The sequence below is a fragment of the Coffea arabica genome, chromosome 4e (assembly GCF_036785885.1).
Source record: "Coffea arabica cultivar ET-39 chromosome 4e, Coffea Arabica ET-39 HiFi, whole genome shotgun sequence".
Taxonomy (NCBI): domain Eukaryota; kingdom Viridiplantae; phylum Streptophyta; class Magnoliopsida; order Gentianales; family Rubiaceae; genus Coffea; species Coffea arabica.
Window position 1 is genome coordinate 4087400 of NC_092317.1, and position 15797 is coordinate 4103196.

Below are 15797 nucleotides of genomic sequence, written 5' to 3' on the forward strand. Positions count from 1 at the left end.
CTCCAGAGAGTGGCGACCGTTGTGCTGATTATAGAAGTGTGCTAGAAGGCAATGACTGCAAGGAAAATGGCGTGGTTTTGGTGGATTTAGTTATTTTCTAAGAACAATCGCAGAGAGGAGGGTTCTCTTGTTCGATGTAGCAGTTTTTGGTTGCAAGTATTGTGTGGTCTGGTTGATATTCGCTAAGTTTGGTTGTTAGTAGCGATCACTGTGACTATTTTTTGGGAAGCTGGTTTGAGGATGTATTTGTGGCGGCATGCTCTGGTTTGGAGCTGGCCGTGGTGGTGAGGTAAGAGGAGGTGGTTACTGGATCCTGTTGGCTGGGTTTCCGAGGTGGCAAAATGGAATCTGGTACCTTATCTGAGACGCGGGATTGGGATTTGATGAAGTTAAAGCAGGATAGTGCTTACAGAACTTTACCTTTCAGTAATCAAAGATAGGATTTTGGGTGGTGTGGGGAAGGAGTGGTTTCTCTTTTCTGCATCATATTCATTGCTATCAAACAAGTTGAATATGCTCGAGTTTGACTTCAGTATCATCCTTTGGAAGCCTGAAAACGAGGTGCATGATATCCATATTTTGTCAGCCTAGGAAGCACATGATACCTGAAATTTGATATTCTTTAACCTCTTTGTTGCTGGTGCAACTTATGTAGACTATAGGATCTTTGCTGCAGGAAGAAACGACCAGCAACCGCCCACATCTGGCATCTTTAAGATCCCATATCTTGCCATTAAACATTTTCCTGCCAGGTCAACTGCAAAAGAAATTCTTGGAGTAAAACCTTCATCTCATCTCCTTGTGAATCCCATAGGGTTGATACAAACTGGTGATGGCACGTATGGTTTGAAGTTTCCATTGATTGCCCTCAAACAGACAGAAGCCAATCCGATTGGAACCCTGAAGCTAGGATGTAGAATCCATCGGCAGCTTATGAAAGTTCTGCCATATAAGTTCATTGCCGAGATGATACTTCTTGAAGAGCTACTTTTCTAACTTGGATCACTCGAGAAAATAACACCTATCTCCTGCTTTTGTCTTTTATGGCTCTTAAAAATTAGTTTATTTTCTGTATATAACTAACGACATATGTATAATTAAACCCTTCAGGTATTGTGGTAACTTCTTTAACTGTATATTATTTGACCCACAATATGATTGTCTCAACGTGAACGCTCAACAAGTTCACAAAATTAGGAAAAATGAACTTATTGGAATTTCTTTTTGCTGTAAGATGATTGTGGATCATGACAAAACACAATAATATTTACATCTGACTTTTGTCAATGTAACACACATTCATCTGACCTCTTATGTGTTCAGGGAAGAGGGATGAAATACATCATATAGGTAGAGTATGAACATGCTATAAGCGGTGTGGTCTGAACCATCCATGAAAAACACTTTGCAGGCTGGAGGCTGGAGAAATGATGATTCCATCCATGAAAAACACTGCTGTGGAATGTCATCAGGACTTTTTTTTTGCTTTATTGGAGTAAAACTGGGCTGGCTCACTGAGCAGGATTTGAGGCGAAGGACGAGGCATGATTATGGTTGGACCATATGAAGATCCTCCAGAAATGACGGTGCTGCTTACGCTTAGCGTGGCGAGACATCAACTCCGACTCGGTTCTCCTAAGCATTTCCCACATCACTTGGACGTCCTCGTATCCACAAGTTTGTATGTCATCCCTGAGTTTCAAAAGTCCAGCACCTGACAGTAACAAAACCGATAAGGGCCATTTTAATGTGTACAAGTCTGCAAGAAATCTAAATAACGTACTACTGTTCTTTCATTTACCAAAACAAAAACAGCTGCAGAAAACTATGCGGATGATGACGATTTGTCTAGATAACGATGACATATGGTCGCTGGAAAAAAGGCGGCGGTGCAATTTTATAAAGCTGAATGAGGAACCAGATTCCTGAAATGGGAGTATGTATGAACCACTAAGACCAGCCAACCAAAAAAAAAAAAATTGGGTCGGGTAGTCATTCTGCTTGTCAGTTCTCTGCACAGGATGTACGCAGCAAAATCTTATTGGTTATGAAATCTTTTTGACCATCACTTCATACTCATTAAAAAAAACAAGTATCTCGCAGGTGGATGAGGATATATATTTGTTTAATACAACTTGAAATCCAACAAAGCAGTCATGCTCAAACAAAAGAAAGGTACAGATGAGGCAATGGCTGCTGGTGGAAATAACCTAACCTAACCAACCTAATGGCCATATGCAACCGTTAGTGGAATCTTTAAAGAAAGAACAACTTTGAGAGGGTAAAAAACCAGAAACTGTACTACAGTAGTACTTTTTAAGAGCCTGGTTAGAACTCAGAACTGACGGACCTAATTAACATCAGCAGCAGTAGCATCTATTCTCTCTCTCTCATCGCAAATAAAGCAGTCTGATCAGAATTCTCGTACTATAGTGGAATTAGATAAGCCAGTCTGATCAAAAGATGGTTCCATTTTTCTGATAAACATTTTGTACTGTGACTTCCAAGACTATGACTTATCAGTAATGGTACAATTATTAAGGAAAGGCAATGAATAGGGCGGACAAATGTGGGGTCTTAACTCTCTGGTTTTATCACTAATAGCAGTAGTGGTGCTCTCTCTAATAGTATCCAAACTCACACGAGTCATCATCACCAAACCAAAGGGTCTGGCTTCTTCTACGAATACAATATCTTGCAGCCTGGCTTCTAGAAAATTTGCCTAGTGCTAGTAGCCATCAACCCTGGAATATTCTAACTGAAGTTGATATCCAGAACCCTTCAAGGGGAGGGGGTATAGATGAACCCATAAAATTCTTTTTGAAACCAGGTGGCGATTATATTTTGCCGGAGGCCTTAACAAGGGTCCATAATCCTACCAATTAAGGCTAAAGTTAACACCTTAAAATATACAGTCCTACAAAATAAAGCTCCCCTTAAAACTCATTCTGATAAACCTTCCCTCATAGAATATTGGTGTTGCTACTCAGGAAATTAACTATTAGAGGAATACTACTGACTCAAGTGTCAGCATAGCATCATCCCTTTGTATTGCAGATCATATACCTGGCTACCAACGGCCAAGATCTAATAAGTAGTATTAATAAAGGTTAACTTTGCAGAGAAAAGCATCAAAGGGCCTGTTATTTGCGCCTCAAATGGTAACAGAAAGAAAATCACTATGTATAATAGTCATCTATCACCCTTTTTAACAAGGACTCCATCTCAAAGAGTAAGGTCAACTTGGATAAATTTCTCGAAGAGAAAAGAACCAATTCCAAAAGACTATTAGAATATTTTCTCGCTCAAATTTATCAGGAAACACAGAAAGGCCAAGCATTTATGCTTTGCTTCAACGCCAATAAGATGCTTTATAGTATTCTACAGTAGTTACCGTCAACAAATCACTACATTTATTTCTTTTTTCTTTTGGTTCCGACAAACGCAACTCTTTTTACAGCTTAACAAATCTATAGAGTACAATTCCAAGAGTTGTATGCAACAATCTGCTGTCACACGATTATTCCAATAAAGTTAAAAACTAGGTAAGAGGTCATTGTAAATACAAATTCCAGCCAAAGTACCAAGTGCCAAAATTGTACGATAATAATTCTAACAAATGTATTGCTACCTCTTTTGTGCTGACATCTTTCCCCTTTTCTTACTTCGTTTGTGTTTTCCTCACCAAACCAAAGAATAATTCATGGTAACTGGTAGGTTCAAATTCCATTTATCATCATCAAACTATGCAGGGTGGGAATAAAAAAAAAAATTTAAGGACTCTTTCCCCGGAAATCTTCTCCATGGTTTACTCAATAACATAACTCTATAACTAAAAAACCCAACTCATTAGCATAGAAACAAAAATAACTAAATAAATGAATATTGCTTCACAAAATTTTAAACCAAAACAGAAGAAAAGAAAAGAAAGAACCGAGCATCAACACATCAAGTACTGTTTTCTCTGGAAACAGTACATGAGTAGAAAACGATTCTTTCTCCTCATCTTCTGAGCAAAAAGAACTTTATGGGCTTCTTTTTTTCCAGTGGCAAGCAGAAACATCAAAATTCACGTGGTAAAGTAGCAACACCACCACACACACTTCTGAACAGACGGGTGGAAGGATTATTGACGCTAACACTCACAATTGATAACGATGGTTCAAGAACGAGGAAGAAAGACCACTAGCATTTCCCTTCCCCTGCTCCCATGCCCAGTTCTAAAGATTCAGGTGGGAAAAAATAGGAAAAGGAGCTAGAGGCAAAACCAAAAAAAAATCAGAGAAAGAAAGAGAGAGCAAACCATTTTTGCGAGCTTTGACGCGTGCAGAAACAGCAATCCAAACTCTTCTTACAGGAAAAACCATTTTATGCCACCAATCCATCATCTTTACCCTCAGTTTTCTCCTCTTCCTACTAGTGTTATTACTCCTTCCTCCGAGTCGGCTGAAAAACACCCTTAACCCGGCCAGACCTATGCCTTGTTCAATTCTCTCTTCAAACTATTATGCATCAACAGAAATTCACTCTCAACCGAAGAAAGCAGAGAAAGAAAGAAAGAAGCTTTCGAGTACAAGTTTTTCTTTTTCTTTTTCTTTTTCTTTTTTGCGGGGGAGAGCTCTGTTGAAGGAGTAATGGTCACTCTTGTGGCGTGTCGTGTGTGGATTTTTGAAGTTGGGGGAGTGGGGAGTCAGTCAGTCAGTCCGTCTGTCCGTCCGTCTTGAGTTTATGTTTTAACCGTTGCGTTGGTGAGGCCAACGGGCTCTGAGGTGTGGAGATAATTCATAATTCATTCATATACTAATTAGATTGTCTTTTTTTTTTCAAAATAAATATTATTGGAATCTTTTTTCACCGACACGTGACAGCAGCGGTGGGCTTTTTTAACTATAACTATCAACTTTTTCTTCTATACGGTCTAATTTGCAGCGCCAGTCCTTCCTTTTCACAATCTTTTACTTTTGCCGTAATTCACACGCAAATACTTTAGTTCTACCTACTATATAGTAGTGCCAAATTTAACACACGAGTCGGTGAACTTGTTAGACAGGCAAATTTGCTATTGGGCACTCATTTCTCAAATGTCATTGATTATTAGTGTTGTATAAATGTATTTTTTTTGATATTTAAATATTTGTCTAATAGTTTATTAGGACATTTTTTTCATCTTAAACGTCATCTTTATTCACTTTTTTGTTCCGATTTAATCCTTTACAAATTTTCAGTGAATTAATCCCTTTATCTCTCACTTATTTGAGATTAAGACGGACGCCTTTTGTGTCATGAAGAAGTTTGTTTTTTCATATTGATCTTTTGGCGCAAAAGGTTGGTCCAAAATCGAATTGCTACATCTGGATTGTGTCATAAATCAAGCTGCATAATTGTAAATTTGTAGACCGAAAGAGTAAAATTAATTTGTAGAGGATAAAGGAAGGACCATTCATGCAATTCTTTCAATATTCATAAAAATATATGTTAGGACACGTGGTTAATGCAGGACGAGGAGTTTTTTGTTTATTCAGTTTTGGGTGGGGGGGCTTGGTTTACAATTATGGGTCTGCCCCTTTTCCCATCAATTTTGACTTTGATGGATCATGGACGGGGAAACGTGTCATGAAGTTAGTGGATAAGATTGAAAGTTAAGGAGACAATTGGTCTGCCTGTCACTGGGGGCGGTTTGACTCTTGGAAAGTTTTTACCCCAAGATTTGAGACGGCTCTCTGTCATAAATCATAATTGGCTTCCTTGCTAAAAAGCCTGAAATGGAAACGGATTAATAGGGGAAACTGATTTATCTTGCGGTGTTTAAAGGCCTTGATTGATTGCTTGTTTCCGTCGAAAAATATTATCATTTTTCGTGATCACATTTCCCTATCACCTTTTTCCCTCATATATATCAAATCACTACAGTAATTTTTCCATAAAAAATGACGGAAAATGCAATCCAAACACAACCTTAAGTTTGGAATTCATCAACAAAACCCGAGTTCGAGTTCTTCGTCTTCTTCTTCTTTTCTTTTTTGCCTACTCTACACTTTCTTTCTCAAAAGCACATTATTGTTTTTGTCTTGAGCATTTCCTACCTTTTACTAACATTTAGGTTGATTACTCTAGTTTCAACAATTTTTACAACAATCGAATTTCGGTTTCAGATCAACCAGATGAAAGATTTTAATACTTCGAACTATGGATTTGTGAAACATTAATTATTTTAACTGGGGTTGTTTAGATTTGAAAATGCATGATGTTGTGCTTTTTCTTTGTCACGGAAAATGAAAGAAAGAAAGAAGCATTTAAAATTTTCCAAATGCTGCAGCATTATGATTATGTTTGTGGCTGGATCTTTTAGCTTTTAGAACCTGTTTTAGTTTAAGTGCTAAATGAGTACAAAGTTGCCCTGGAAATTCAATGTGCTGAGCAACGTTACACAAACACATCTTCAAAGCTGGTTTAGGAGGGAAAAAGAGAAGAGAAAAACATGTAGCAGGACTACCTACCTATAGCCCTCCCCTAATTGAGCTTCCAAAGATAGCAGCAAAGCTGCAGGACTACCTACCTAATCATGATTCATGAATTACGGAATCACAACAATAATGTTAATTAACGTGGTCTAGTTTGATTAACCATTATAGAAAATGTTGGCCTCTCCAATTCCCATAGACATTGGTGAGTGTCGGTAGCCGTCTAGTCCACGCGGTTAACGTTAATAATCTGAGGGCCTTTTTTCATTTTTTTTGGATCATGGGGAATGAAAAAGATTGCTCATCTTACATATTGACTGACTCTCAAAACTCATATATTCTCTTTGGTTTTGAACTTGAAGTTGATGACAATAAACTTCCAGCCAATCAGACAAAGACAAACATGCATGAACCATCTCTAAGGATGATCATGGAAGGATGGGTAGTTTTGTCATATGACCGGTGTTTGGATAGCACAAATATCTCAAATAATATTTCGCTTGAATCATAAACACATTTCTCAACCACCTTTTTATATTTTCAATTACCTTTCTATCTCATAGACATCACATCACAAAAAGTGTTACAGTAATTATTTCAAATAATATTTCAAATCTTGCTTTCAATTGTTCATTAATCATTTTCTTCTTTTTTGCTGTTTAGATTTCTAATTGATAGTGTGTGAGCTTTGAGTCCATTTCATGGTCTTTGCATGCAAAGAAATAAACAAAGTCTTGAAGCATAGCATTTCAACTATCTCCTCCAATATATTTGTATGGTTGCACAGGTGCCTCTCAGTGCTTAGCTATTGTTACTCTTCAACTACCATTAGAGGGGGAGTTATGTTAGTGCAGAACAGCATTGATGTCATTCTTGACTTGTAAACATGCATTAATTGTATATGGGATCCAAGTATGCTTAGGGAAATCTAAAGAAAGATTCTCGCAGTGGCCTGTGAGCCCTGACCACCTTACCTTTCGCTTAGTGATGGTTTAACAATGATCATACGTGGATAGGGTTGGGTTAGATGATAAGGGAAAAGGAATTGTAATCAGAAGGTTTTGAATTCAAAATCTCTCACTTACCCAAAAAAGAAAAAAAAATCATACGGGGAGGCTTGAATGATTTTGTAAACGAATAAAACTCATCAATACTAGCAACTATTCTTGATTAGTCATATAATACGATCTTCTTGTGGTCTGTAATAATGAGATTAGCACTTACAACCATTTCTGTGAAAGCCCAAAGTATCCTCCACTAATGTTTCCTCTTTAACCCATCGTACGATTGCTGTATTATTAGTTTGTTAATCCGTCGTAGTCAATATGTATTTTTTGGTAAGAGGCCTGATCTTTCAGTTAATATTTCATGTTATACGTGTTTTGAAGTTCTAAAGAAATTTAGAGTGCTCTTGACCATTACCAGTTTTCAATTAATTTTTCTCAAGGAAATGTGAACACTCAATAATTCTTTAATTTGCTGCTCAAGCATGCCCTCCTCCCAAAGGGTCCCAATGATTTAATAAGACATCAATTTATGGGACCCATCGATGCAATAAATTATTCAAAACATACGCAAAATTTTGATTTTTTCAAGTCATCAGTTTCTTCACTCTTTGACAATTCTAGTCTGGTGGAGTCCAATAATAACATCAAGACTGGACCAACCAGATCGTAGAGCATAAGCATAGTTTATTCATATGGGTGCTCAATTAAATCCTTCAACTTCAATGGGCTATGGCTAATGGCTTTCGTTTTTGCTTCGTCAACTTCAACTAGCAATTTTAGTGCCAGACAATTCACCTTTTACAACCTTTTTTTGAGGTCACCAAACTTTCCTCACTTCTTGATGGCCTGTCGATCAATGCATCTTCGTTTCTAAATGCTTATGAATCGAGCACAAAACTGTCTCTTAAATATAAATGACGATAGTATGTGGTATCACTGAAAACCCTTTATGTGGTATCGAGCACAAAAATGTTTAGGTGGGATCCCCTTTAAACAAGACAAGAAAACCCTGTTAATTTTAATTACAATTTCCAAATTCGACAGCCTAAGCAAGCTGAATCTAATCAAATTTTATTATCATATATATGTGCTCTTAGAAAGCTTTTAGGAGGTTGATTTCGAATTGTAGGGTTCAATCATGAAACAAGACATTGCGCTTAGACGTGAATGGTAATGAAATTGAAAACTATTGCTAAGTGGCCTTTGTTCCCACTTTCCAAGTGGTGGGCAAAGTCTTCTAATATTCCCCACCCTTTGTTTTTCTGTTCACAAAAGGTGCATTGGAAACTTCAATTTGTACGCTAGTTTGATTATCGAGTGTGCCGTGCCATTCATAGTAGTGTTTTTGTTTCTTCTGCTAAGTCAAAGGATTCCATGGCATTGGCAGCCCACATGAAAAATAGAAGGGAAAAAAAAATACTTACTCTCCAGTTTTCTCTCTTTCGGCACTAACTGATAGACGGTCAGTTCAATGTTTTGGCAAGCAACGACCATGATACTTGTTAAGGAGGTTGTGATCTAGTGAATAAAGTTAAAACTTCAGAAATGAGAGATCTTGAGTTCAAATTCCCCTTTTTCTCTCTTTGTTTCTTATATTCCATTCTTCGCATTCTCAAAAAAAAGAGGATGAAACTTTGTATAACGTTTCGATTATCATATAAAACTATAAAAAGCTTCCCGCTATACATCTTAAACTCAGCACACTCAGCAGTTCTTGTTGGAATCAAGCTCAAAATTATTAGGCCTGCATTTACCGTTGAATGACAATTGAATCGCAGAGTGCATATCATTTTCCTTAACTAAAGCGTAAGCTATTTAGCTTAGGTAGAACAGGAAGTGAAAGCAACGGATAAAGGCCAGTCTCCTTAGTCAATGATTTCATGTCTATTTCGGAGAATAATGTGCATATCAGGCTTCTCTTTCTTCCTCTGCTTTTCAGCTACCATATCGAATAGACCTCTCTCTCGATCGGTTATCTCAAGTGGACGGGCATAAGATTCAAATTGTCCGAAACCAGGCTTCAAGTTGGAAAAATGAACACAGGAGTTAGCATTATTCAAGAATAGAATATACGTAATGATTGAGAATCTATGTCCATATTTTTCGTTATATGGACTGAATGTGGCGTTGTTATTACCTTGCATCATAAAAGCGTATCAACAGGTAGGGTATTGCTTTGCATTATGCCTTCGAGGGAGAGACAGAGACCCCTCCTCCGACTTGGCTATTTTAAATAAGCAAACACTTAGATGAATCAGAACCACACTAGGTTGATACCTACACTTTCCAGTGCTTAATCGAAATTCCACTGCTCATAACGACGACAAATGAGAAATCTCAGTCGCATTCGTGTATCCAGTCGTCATGATCAGCTGTCATCTAATTGATAGCCCACCTTTTCTTGAGTATTGGATAACGACGTTTGATCTTCCAATAGCAGTGCTCGTTCTTTCAAAATCACCATGGGTCTGTCAGGCTGTAATTCAGTTATTTTCTTAATAGCAGTAAATGTACATGCAACTCCATGGAGAGCACAAAACCGCCTGATAACAACATATACATAGATGAACTGGGAACGAAAGCTGTGCTCTGGAAGGATCATGGGATCAGGAAATCAACTGATCACCTAAATCCATGAGCTTGATAAGATTAACAAACATTACAGATACCCACTATAACCATGTTTTCTGCAAGGATACTACGTTCCCTAACGAGATGGGTACAAAGAATGTTGCTGCATTCACTGAGATTCATTTTTTTGAGAAACAAACACGTGTGCATAAGCCTTTTGCCTTTATGGTGCAACAGAAAGAACTTCATGTACAAAATTATATAGGGTATCATAATCCATTACTATCTTCCGAGGGGAATATTTGTTCGTACCGGTTAGTCATCAATATTCTTCATGTATTCCTTTGAAAGCTTTGTCTCCATTATCAGCCTTTGTTCTTTGACAAGAGAATGCCCTGATTCCAGTAAAGCTTCTATGGTTTGCTTTTTGAGCAAGAACCCCAGATAATTTTAGCAGCTCATTTTTTCAAGACAAATAAAAATTGAGAAACAAAAAAACTCAAGTACAATTTTCTTCTTTTGTAAAATTATTTACCTTTGGCGGAGTAAAAACTGGAAGTTTTCCATCCTTTTTTTGCTTCAAAAGTCTTTTGCCCAAGTTGTCGGCCCCTCCACCATCCTCAACCCACTATAACAAAAGAAGTTGAACTAAATATTTTAAAATATGTTGAATCTGGGAAAGCAACGCAAAGATGAAAAAGATATAGAGTCTCACATATATCAGAGAAAAGAATATAATAACATTTGTAAGTTCAACAGGGACAGACAACTGGCTGTGACCTTGAGGAAGTCTTTTGCTAAGTGAAAATGTTAGACGATATAAAATTTCTCTGGAGTGTAGAGATTCAAAATGCATCTCCCGTGGTATTGAAGTATATTACTCATTGGTGACTAGATAGATTAAGCATTGCAAAGTTATATTGCATAGATGTCTGAAAGCACATGCATAGATGGTTATTCATGCAAAGAATATGTCCCCTTGAGAATTAACTTGTTCACTCATAGTCATTACTCAAAAGTGAGCCTAAGTGGAAGGGGTATAATACATTGCAAGATGCGGTCGCACCTGCATACGTGAAGAGCTCAAGATAGTTCTTAAAGAATATCAGGAGTTGTCAGCAACGTACAAATACCAAAAAGACATAATTCAGTTGAATATTTTGCACCTTTAAGATTGACCGGTCATATGTTCGAGATCTCAAAGCTCCATAAAAATCCAAGGCTGCCAGTAGATTTTGAATAAGATCAGCAAAAACAGAAAAACAAAGACATCCTCCAGTTTGCATATTGCAGTTCAGTGTCATAATTGAGTATGATTATGAATGTCCAATTTCTGAACAAAAGAAGTTTAACATCACCAAAGATAACACATTTTCCTTAAAGGACTCAAAAGAAATTCATTAGTAGGTACACTTTTGGCCAACGCAAATGCTGTTCTAATCACAGTTATTGCTCTGGATCTTCTCATAAACCATCTATCTAGTTTATGCCAAACTTAATTACGGTGCAGACACACTTCTAATTCTAACTAGAACTTCTTTAATTAAGGAAACAAGCAAAAATTTGAATTAGTTGTCAGAAGGTAATAATAAGAGAATGTATAGCAATCCAAACTAAATGTTCTTGGCACTAGATAAGTTTTATTCATCATATATGAAGATTCATAGCTACCTTGATTAGGAAATGATTTCACTATCTCTCCAACTTCATCCCTTGACATGCCATCTTTCTCATACATCCTGTGAACAATATTCAGAATATCTTCATGGGTGGGCTGCCTGTTCATAAAAATTGCATCTGAGAAGGGAACTGGGAAAAAGCACACAACATATGAAATAACAAAACTGAGTACTAACATCTAGCTGTCACGTAGTAATCACAATAGCATGTCAACAGTAATTTTGCACTAGCAAATAGCAACCTCAAAAGCAACCAATTATTAGTACAGAATTTGAACTGCAATATTTGTTAAAGTTCCAAACATGACATCTGCTGCTCTACCAATAAGCTAATTCTGCTTGCTATTTTTATTGGTGAAGAACTATTAAGAAACTCATCTGTCAATTCAAGTAAATGACACCTAACTACCTCATTTTCTGAGTTCAAGTTCATCGATTTGAGTAGCTTCTAATCATTTCATGATGGTTTTTGTTTCAGAAAGCGGAGGTACTTGACTGAATTCTGAGCAACGCAACAATCCTTAGGTCAAGTACTTAAAAGAGATTAACCATAGCTTCAACATACAAAATTTTTCATTGGATTTGATTACTAATTGTCTACCATTAGAACATAGAAACCAGTATCTAATAAACAATATATTTTATAATCAAGGTTTTATAAACTAGTCCATCTTATTTCAGTAAGACCTCATATGCTCAAGTATATTTGGATGGAATTACACGGCCTGCTATGTTAATACAGGTTTAACCATCATTCTTCTGTGATATCCTTGAAATATATATCAACATGCCAAATCAAATGAAGCAATCATTTCTAAAATGCATAACGCAAAATTTAAACTCGTAAGCATTACAAGTACCAGTAAAATTTTTCCATCCTTCCATCTCGAATCAACGGCGCATATATTGTTGAAAAATCATTTCCGGTAACAATAATAGGGATCCTCTTTGTAACATCTGATTCTTTCCAGACTTGCCCAATACTTACCTTCGTAGGGTTATCAGACAAATTCATCAGTGTCCCAACAACAATCTGATTATTGACAGTCATTTGGGTATTACCTTCAGAAGATCACAATATAACATGATGATCAATGGAGGCAATTTTATAAACTCAAAAAGGTGGGTAAAAGAACACAAAGGCGTATTGCATAAGAAAGATAAGGAGAAAGAGAAAATGGAAATAGATTTGCTTATCCAACTTATAGATTGGCTCACCAAATCTTCCAAGACCAGCATCAATGTCATTGATAACCAAGCAACTCATTTTCCCCTGCATATGCCAAAATCCAAATAAAACCAAATTGAACTTTATTTCTAAACCAAGTTGAGTGAATTGAAAAAAAAAAAAAAAAACCTCTGACAGTATTTTATGATTTTAATAGGTGTGTTTTTCTAGCTGATAAAGCTTCTATAAGATGGAAGAGAAGGTTTGCTGCTCTAAATATTTGGATAAAGCAAGCAACAAAAATACTCTTGAATCAGCTCAAATTCAATGCCTTCATAACGCTGAACATTCCTTCCATTATATCTATCAACTTTTTCTCTGTTCAAGTGACTTGACATCAGATGAAATATTTCAACTCATATTAGTGATCATCCAAATTTGTCTATCTTTCCTTGCTCTCCTTTGCTAATATCTGTTTAAATACTCATTCAATCAACAGCAGCACAATAACCTTTTAAAGAAATGCATTTTGCTAGGAAGCAGAAGGGGAAGGCTACATTCTGGAGGTCGATTAAGAAGTATAAAATGGAGTATGGCAACTAATAAATTCACAATCCTATATATACATATACCAGTAGTGAAAGTAATAAAGCTTCTAACTTGGTTCTGAACCACTTGAGAAGCAGTTCTATACCGTTCACGTATCAATTTTCCTGGTTCTCCTGTTCAAAAGGGAAAATAAATAAACATTTTAGATATTAGATGCACACAGTATTACATGGAACTGTCAGGAACCATCTTACCAGCTCTTTCTGATTCCAGTTCACCAGCAGACATGATAATAGGTTCAACTCCCATGGCCCGGAAAATGAGTTCAGTTTGAAATGACTTCCCTTGCCCTTTTCCACCCCAAATGCCTATAACGTTCAGAACAAATAAAACACGAGCAGCACAAGGCATGGTGCAGCGACAATATAAGTTTTTAAATTGGTTATTGGTAAATCTTTAACTCATATCACAGATTCTGATACTGAGGTAACAAAGTACTATATACTTGCCTAGGATGAGTGGTACTTTCGTATTGAGCAGATGAGCAAGGTAGTTCTTCGCGATATGGCACACTGTGCGGATAATAAGCCAGGTATCAGGACAACGCAGGAATACCATTTAGGACTTATGACCACAAGTGGAGATATAGATGACTGTTTCCACTAGTTTTTTTTTTTTTAAGAAAAAAAGGAGGAGAGTACCAAATTTTATCACTCTCACTTCTCAATGCAGCTAAAATTCAGTTTTTTTTTTCTTTTTTACCATTTGCGATGAATTGCTGAACTTACCAACTTTATCCTGCCACAGTGGGAAAAAAGAATTAGTTCAAAAATTATGATAAATTAAACAACATAGTTAGGACAATTTTGCCAGATAAATTACGTCGAAGAATACTATATTAACGTACCATAAAGAGCGGCGCAATGTAATAATCGCCTTGCAGATATTCAAACGACCTTGTAGCTTTCTGTCTGTAATCGAACACAATATCAGCTGAAATTCAAATAAAAATGATCATCAAATTTCCCAGATATTTTCAGAACAACAAAAAAAATAGACTAAAATTCTTGAAGAACAACAAAATGAAGCAAATTACAATCTTTCCCAAGGAAATTGCCGGCGAAGAGGTCATCGATGATGCCAGCTCTAGCTCCAACAGCAATGTTCATATTATCCGACTCTTTACCCAGCGTGTAAAGGTAATCGTTGCCTTCCTCGTCTTTGGCTTCCCAAGAGGACTGTTTGGATAATCTTCGGTTATTCAATGATCCGTTGGAATTGGAGGAGTCTTGGAAGTTTTCGTCATTCCCGGAATTGAGTGAAGAACAGGCGATTGCGGTTTGTTTGGTGGACAATTTAGTTGCTGGAATGATTCGGGAATCGAAGAGTGAGGAAGAAGAAGTTGGGAATCGGAAAGAAAGAGAAGCGAGGCCGAGGGGGGAAAATAGGTCGGATTTGAAGAAGAGAGCCATCGGAGACGTTTGCAGATTGAGCTCCGACTAATTCTGGCCTTTCAAATTTCGCTATTTATATCTGCAAAATCCCAAATTTGTGTTTACGCTATTCTCAGTTGTACCTTTACGTTATTTGGCGCCACATGAAGGAATGATGATGCCATTGCCATGTTCCTCCCCCCCTCATCTTTACTTGATTCTCATATGGCTCCCCCAATCTTTTTGAATATAGTAATTCTCATCACTACACTTTTGGCCTTTTCATTTTAGTCCAAGTTCTCGCAAAAACAAGTGGCCATGTTTCTTCTAGTAAATGATACTAGTACTATTTCATTATCGACGTACTTCTTACATTGTTTGTTTGATGACACAACCTTTTCCTTTTTCCTTTCAAGGGATGAGCGTACATTTCTCTTTCATCCCCTGCGAGGACAGCACCATAATTAGATCATTGTTACCTCTTTCATCCAGTCTCAGCTTTCGAAATTCTGCACGCTCTAACCCCTGATGCTTCGGAACCTAACACCGTGCACTGAAGAATAGTGGGCAGATGGGGCATCAGGATTGCGGATTGCCTAATGATCCCTTCTTCAGTATCATTCACCAGCATGGCCGAGCAATTCTCATACGGAGTAAAATTTTTAAGAATCAAGAATATTTCCCGCACTCCGATAGAGCAATAACTGTTTCAGGGATTATACCTCAAGCAAAAGCAGGTTCGATGATGTAGTTGCAGTCTGAATTCAGAGAAGTTACAATACAAATAATATCTTCCATTTTAGCGCGAGCATGTCTGGCTTTACAATGGAACGAAACAGTGAAAGCGGCTTCCAAATTTGACCGTATCACGTCTTTCTTTTCTTCCATGCAGATATCACAAGATGTATTTGATGATTCACCAGCGACTT

The 15797-nt window shown here is 37.1% G+C and overlaps 1 protein-coding gene and 1 long non-coding RNA gene across 5 annotated transcripts; both read right to left on the reverse strand.

Moving 5' to 3' along the window:
- Positions 1-1193: 1193 nt before the first annotated feature.
- Positions 1194-4778, reverse strand: LOC140005925 (uncharacterized). The gene is made up of 2 exons (XR_011813457.1): positions 4304-4778; positions 1194-1714 (listed from the first exon to the last, which is right to left on the reverse strand). It is a non-coding gene; the product is annotated as an uncharacterized lncRNA (long non-coding RNA).
- Positions 4779-9257: 4479 nt separating this feature from the next.
- Positions 9258-14988, reverse strand: LOC113740026 (ribulose bisphosphate carboxylase/oxygenase activase, chloroplastic-like). Of its 4 annotated transcripts, none has more exons than XR_011813459.1 (14): positions 14532-14987; positions 14343-14428; positions 14224-14233; positions 13945-14007; positions 13690-13803; positions 13547-13608; positions 12937-12991; positions 12579-12780; positions 11711-11817; positions 11206-11261; positions 10575-10667; positions 10352-10462; positions 9606-9936; positions 9258-9486 (listed from the first exon to the last, which is right to left on the reverse strand). XR_011813459.1 is itself a non-coding variant. In XM_027267516.2 (13 exons), the coding sequence occupies exons 1-12, from the start codon at positions 14905-14907 to the stop codon at positions 10355-10357; spliced, it is 1332 nt and encodes a 443-aa protein (XP_027123317.1). In that variant the 5' UTR covers positions 14908-14987; the 3' UTR covers positions 9546-9944; positions 10352-10354. The 4 variants fall into 4 exon arrangements, 2 of the variants coding, with proteins under 2 accessions (XP_027123317.1, XP_071903355.1); XR_011813458.1 differs by having other exon boundaries at positions 9606-9944; XM_027267516.2 differs by lacking the exon at positions 9258-9486 and having other exon boundaries at positions 9546-9944.
- Between the last annotated feature and the right edge of the window lie 809 nt (positions 14989-15797).

What these genes read in the sequence shown, in the direction of transcription:
- LOC113740026 (XM_027267516.2), bottom strand. Translation starts at nt 14,907, where the DNA reads ATGGCTCTCTTCTTCAAATCCGACCTATTTTCCCCCCTCGGCCTCGCT. An exon ending in GAAAGTACCACTCATCCTAG is followed by an intron (nt 13,804 to 13,944) that starts GCAAGTATATAG and finishes TGAACGTTATAG; the next exon opens with GCATTTGGGGTGGAAAAGGG. An exon ending in CAGTTTTTACTCCGCCAAAG is followed by an intron (nt 10,463 to 10,574) that starts GTAAATAATTTT and finishes TTGCTCAAAAAG; the next exon opens with CAAACCATAGAAGCTTTACT.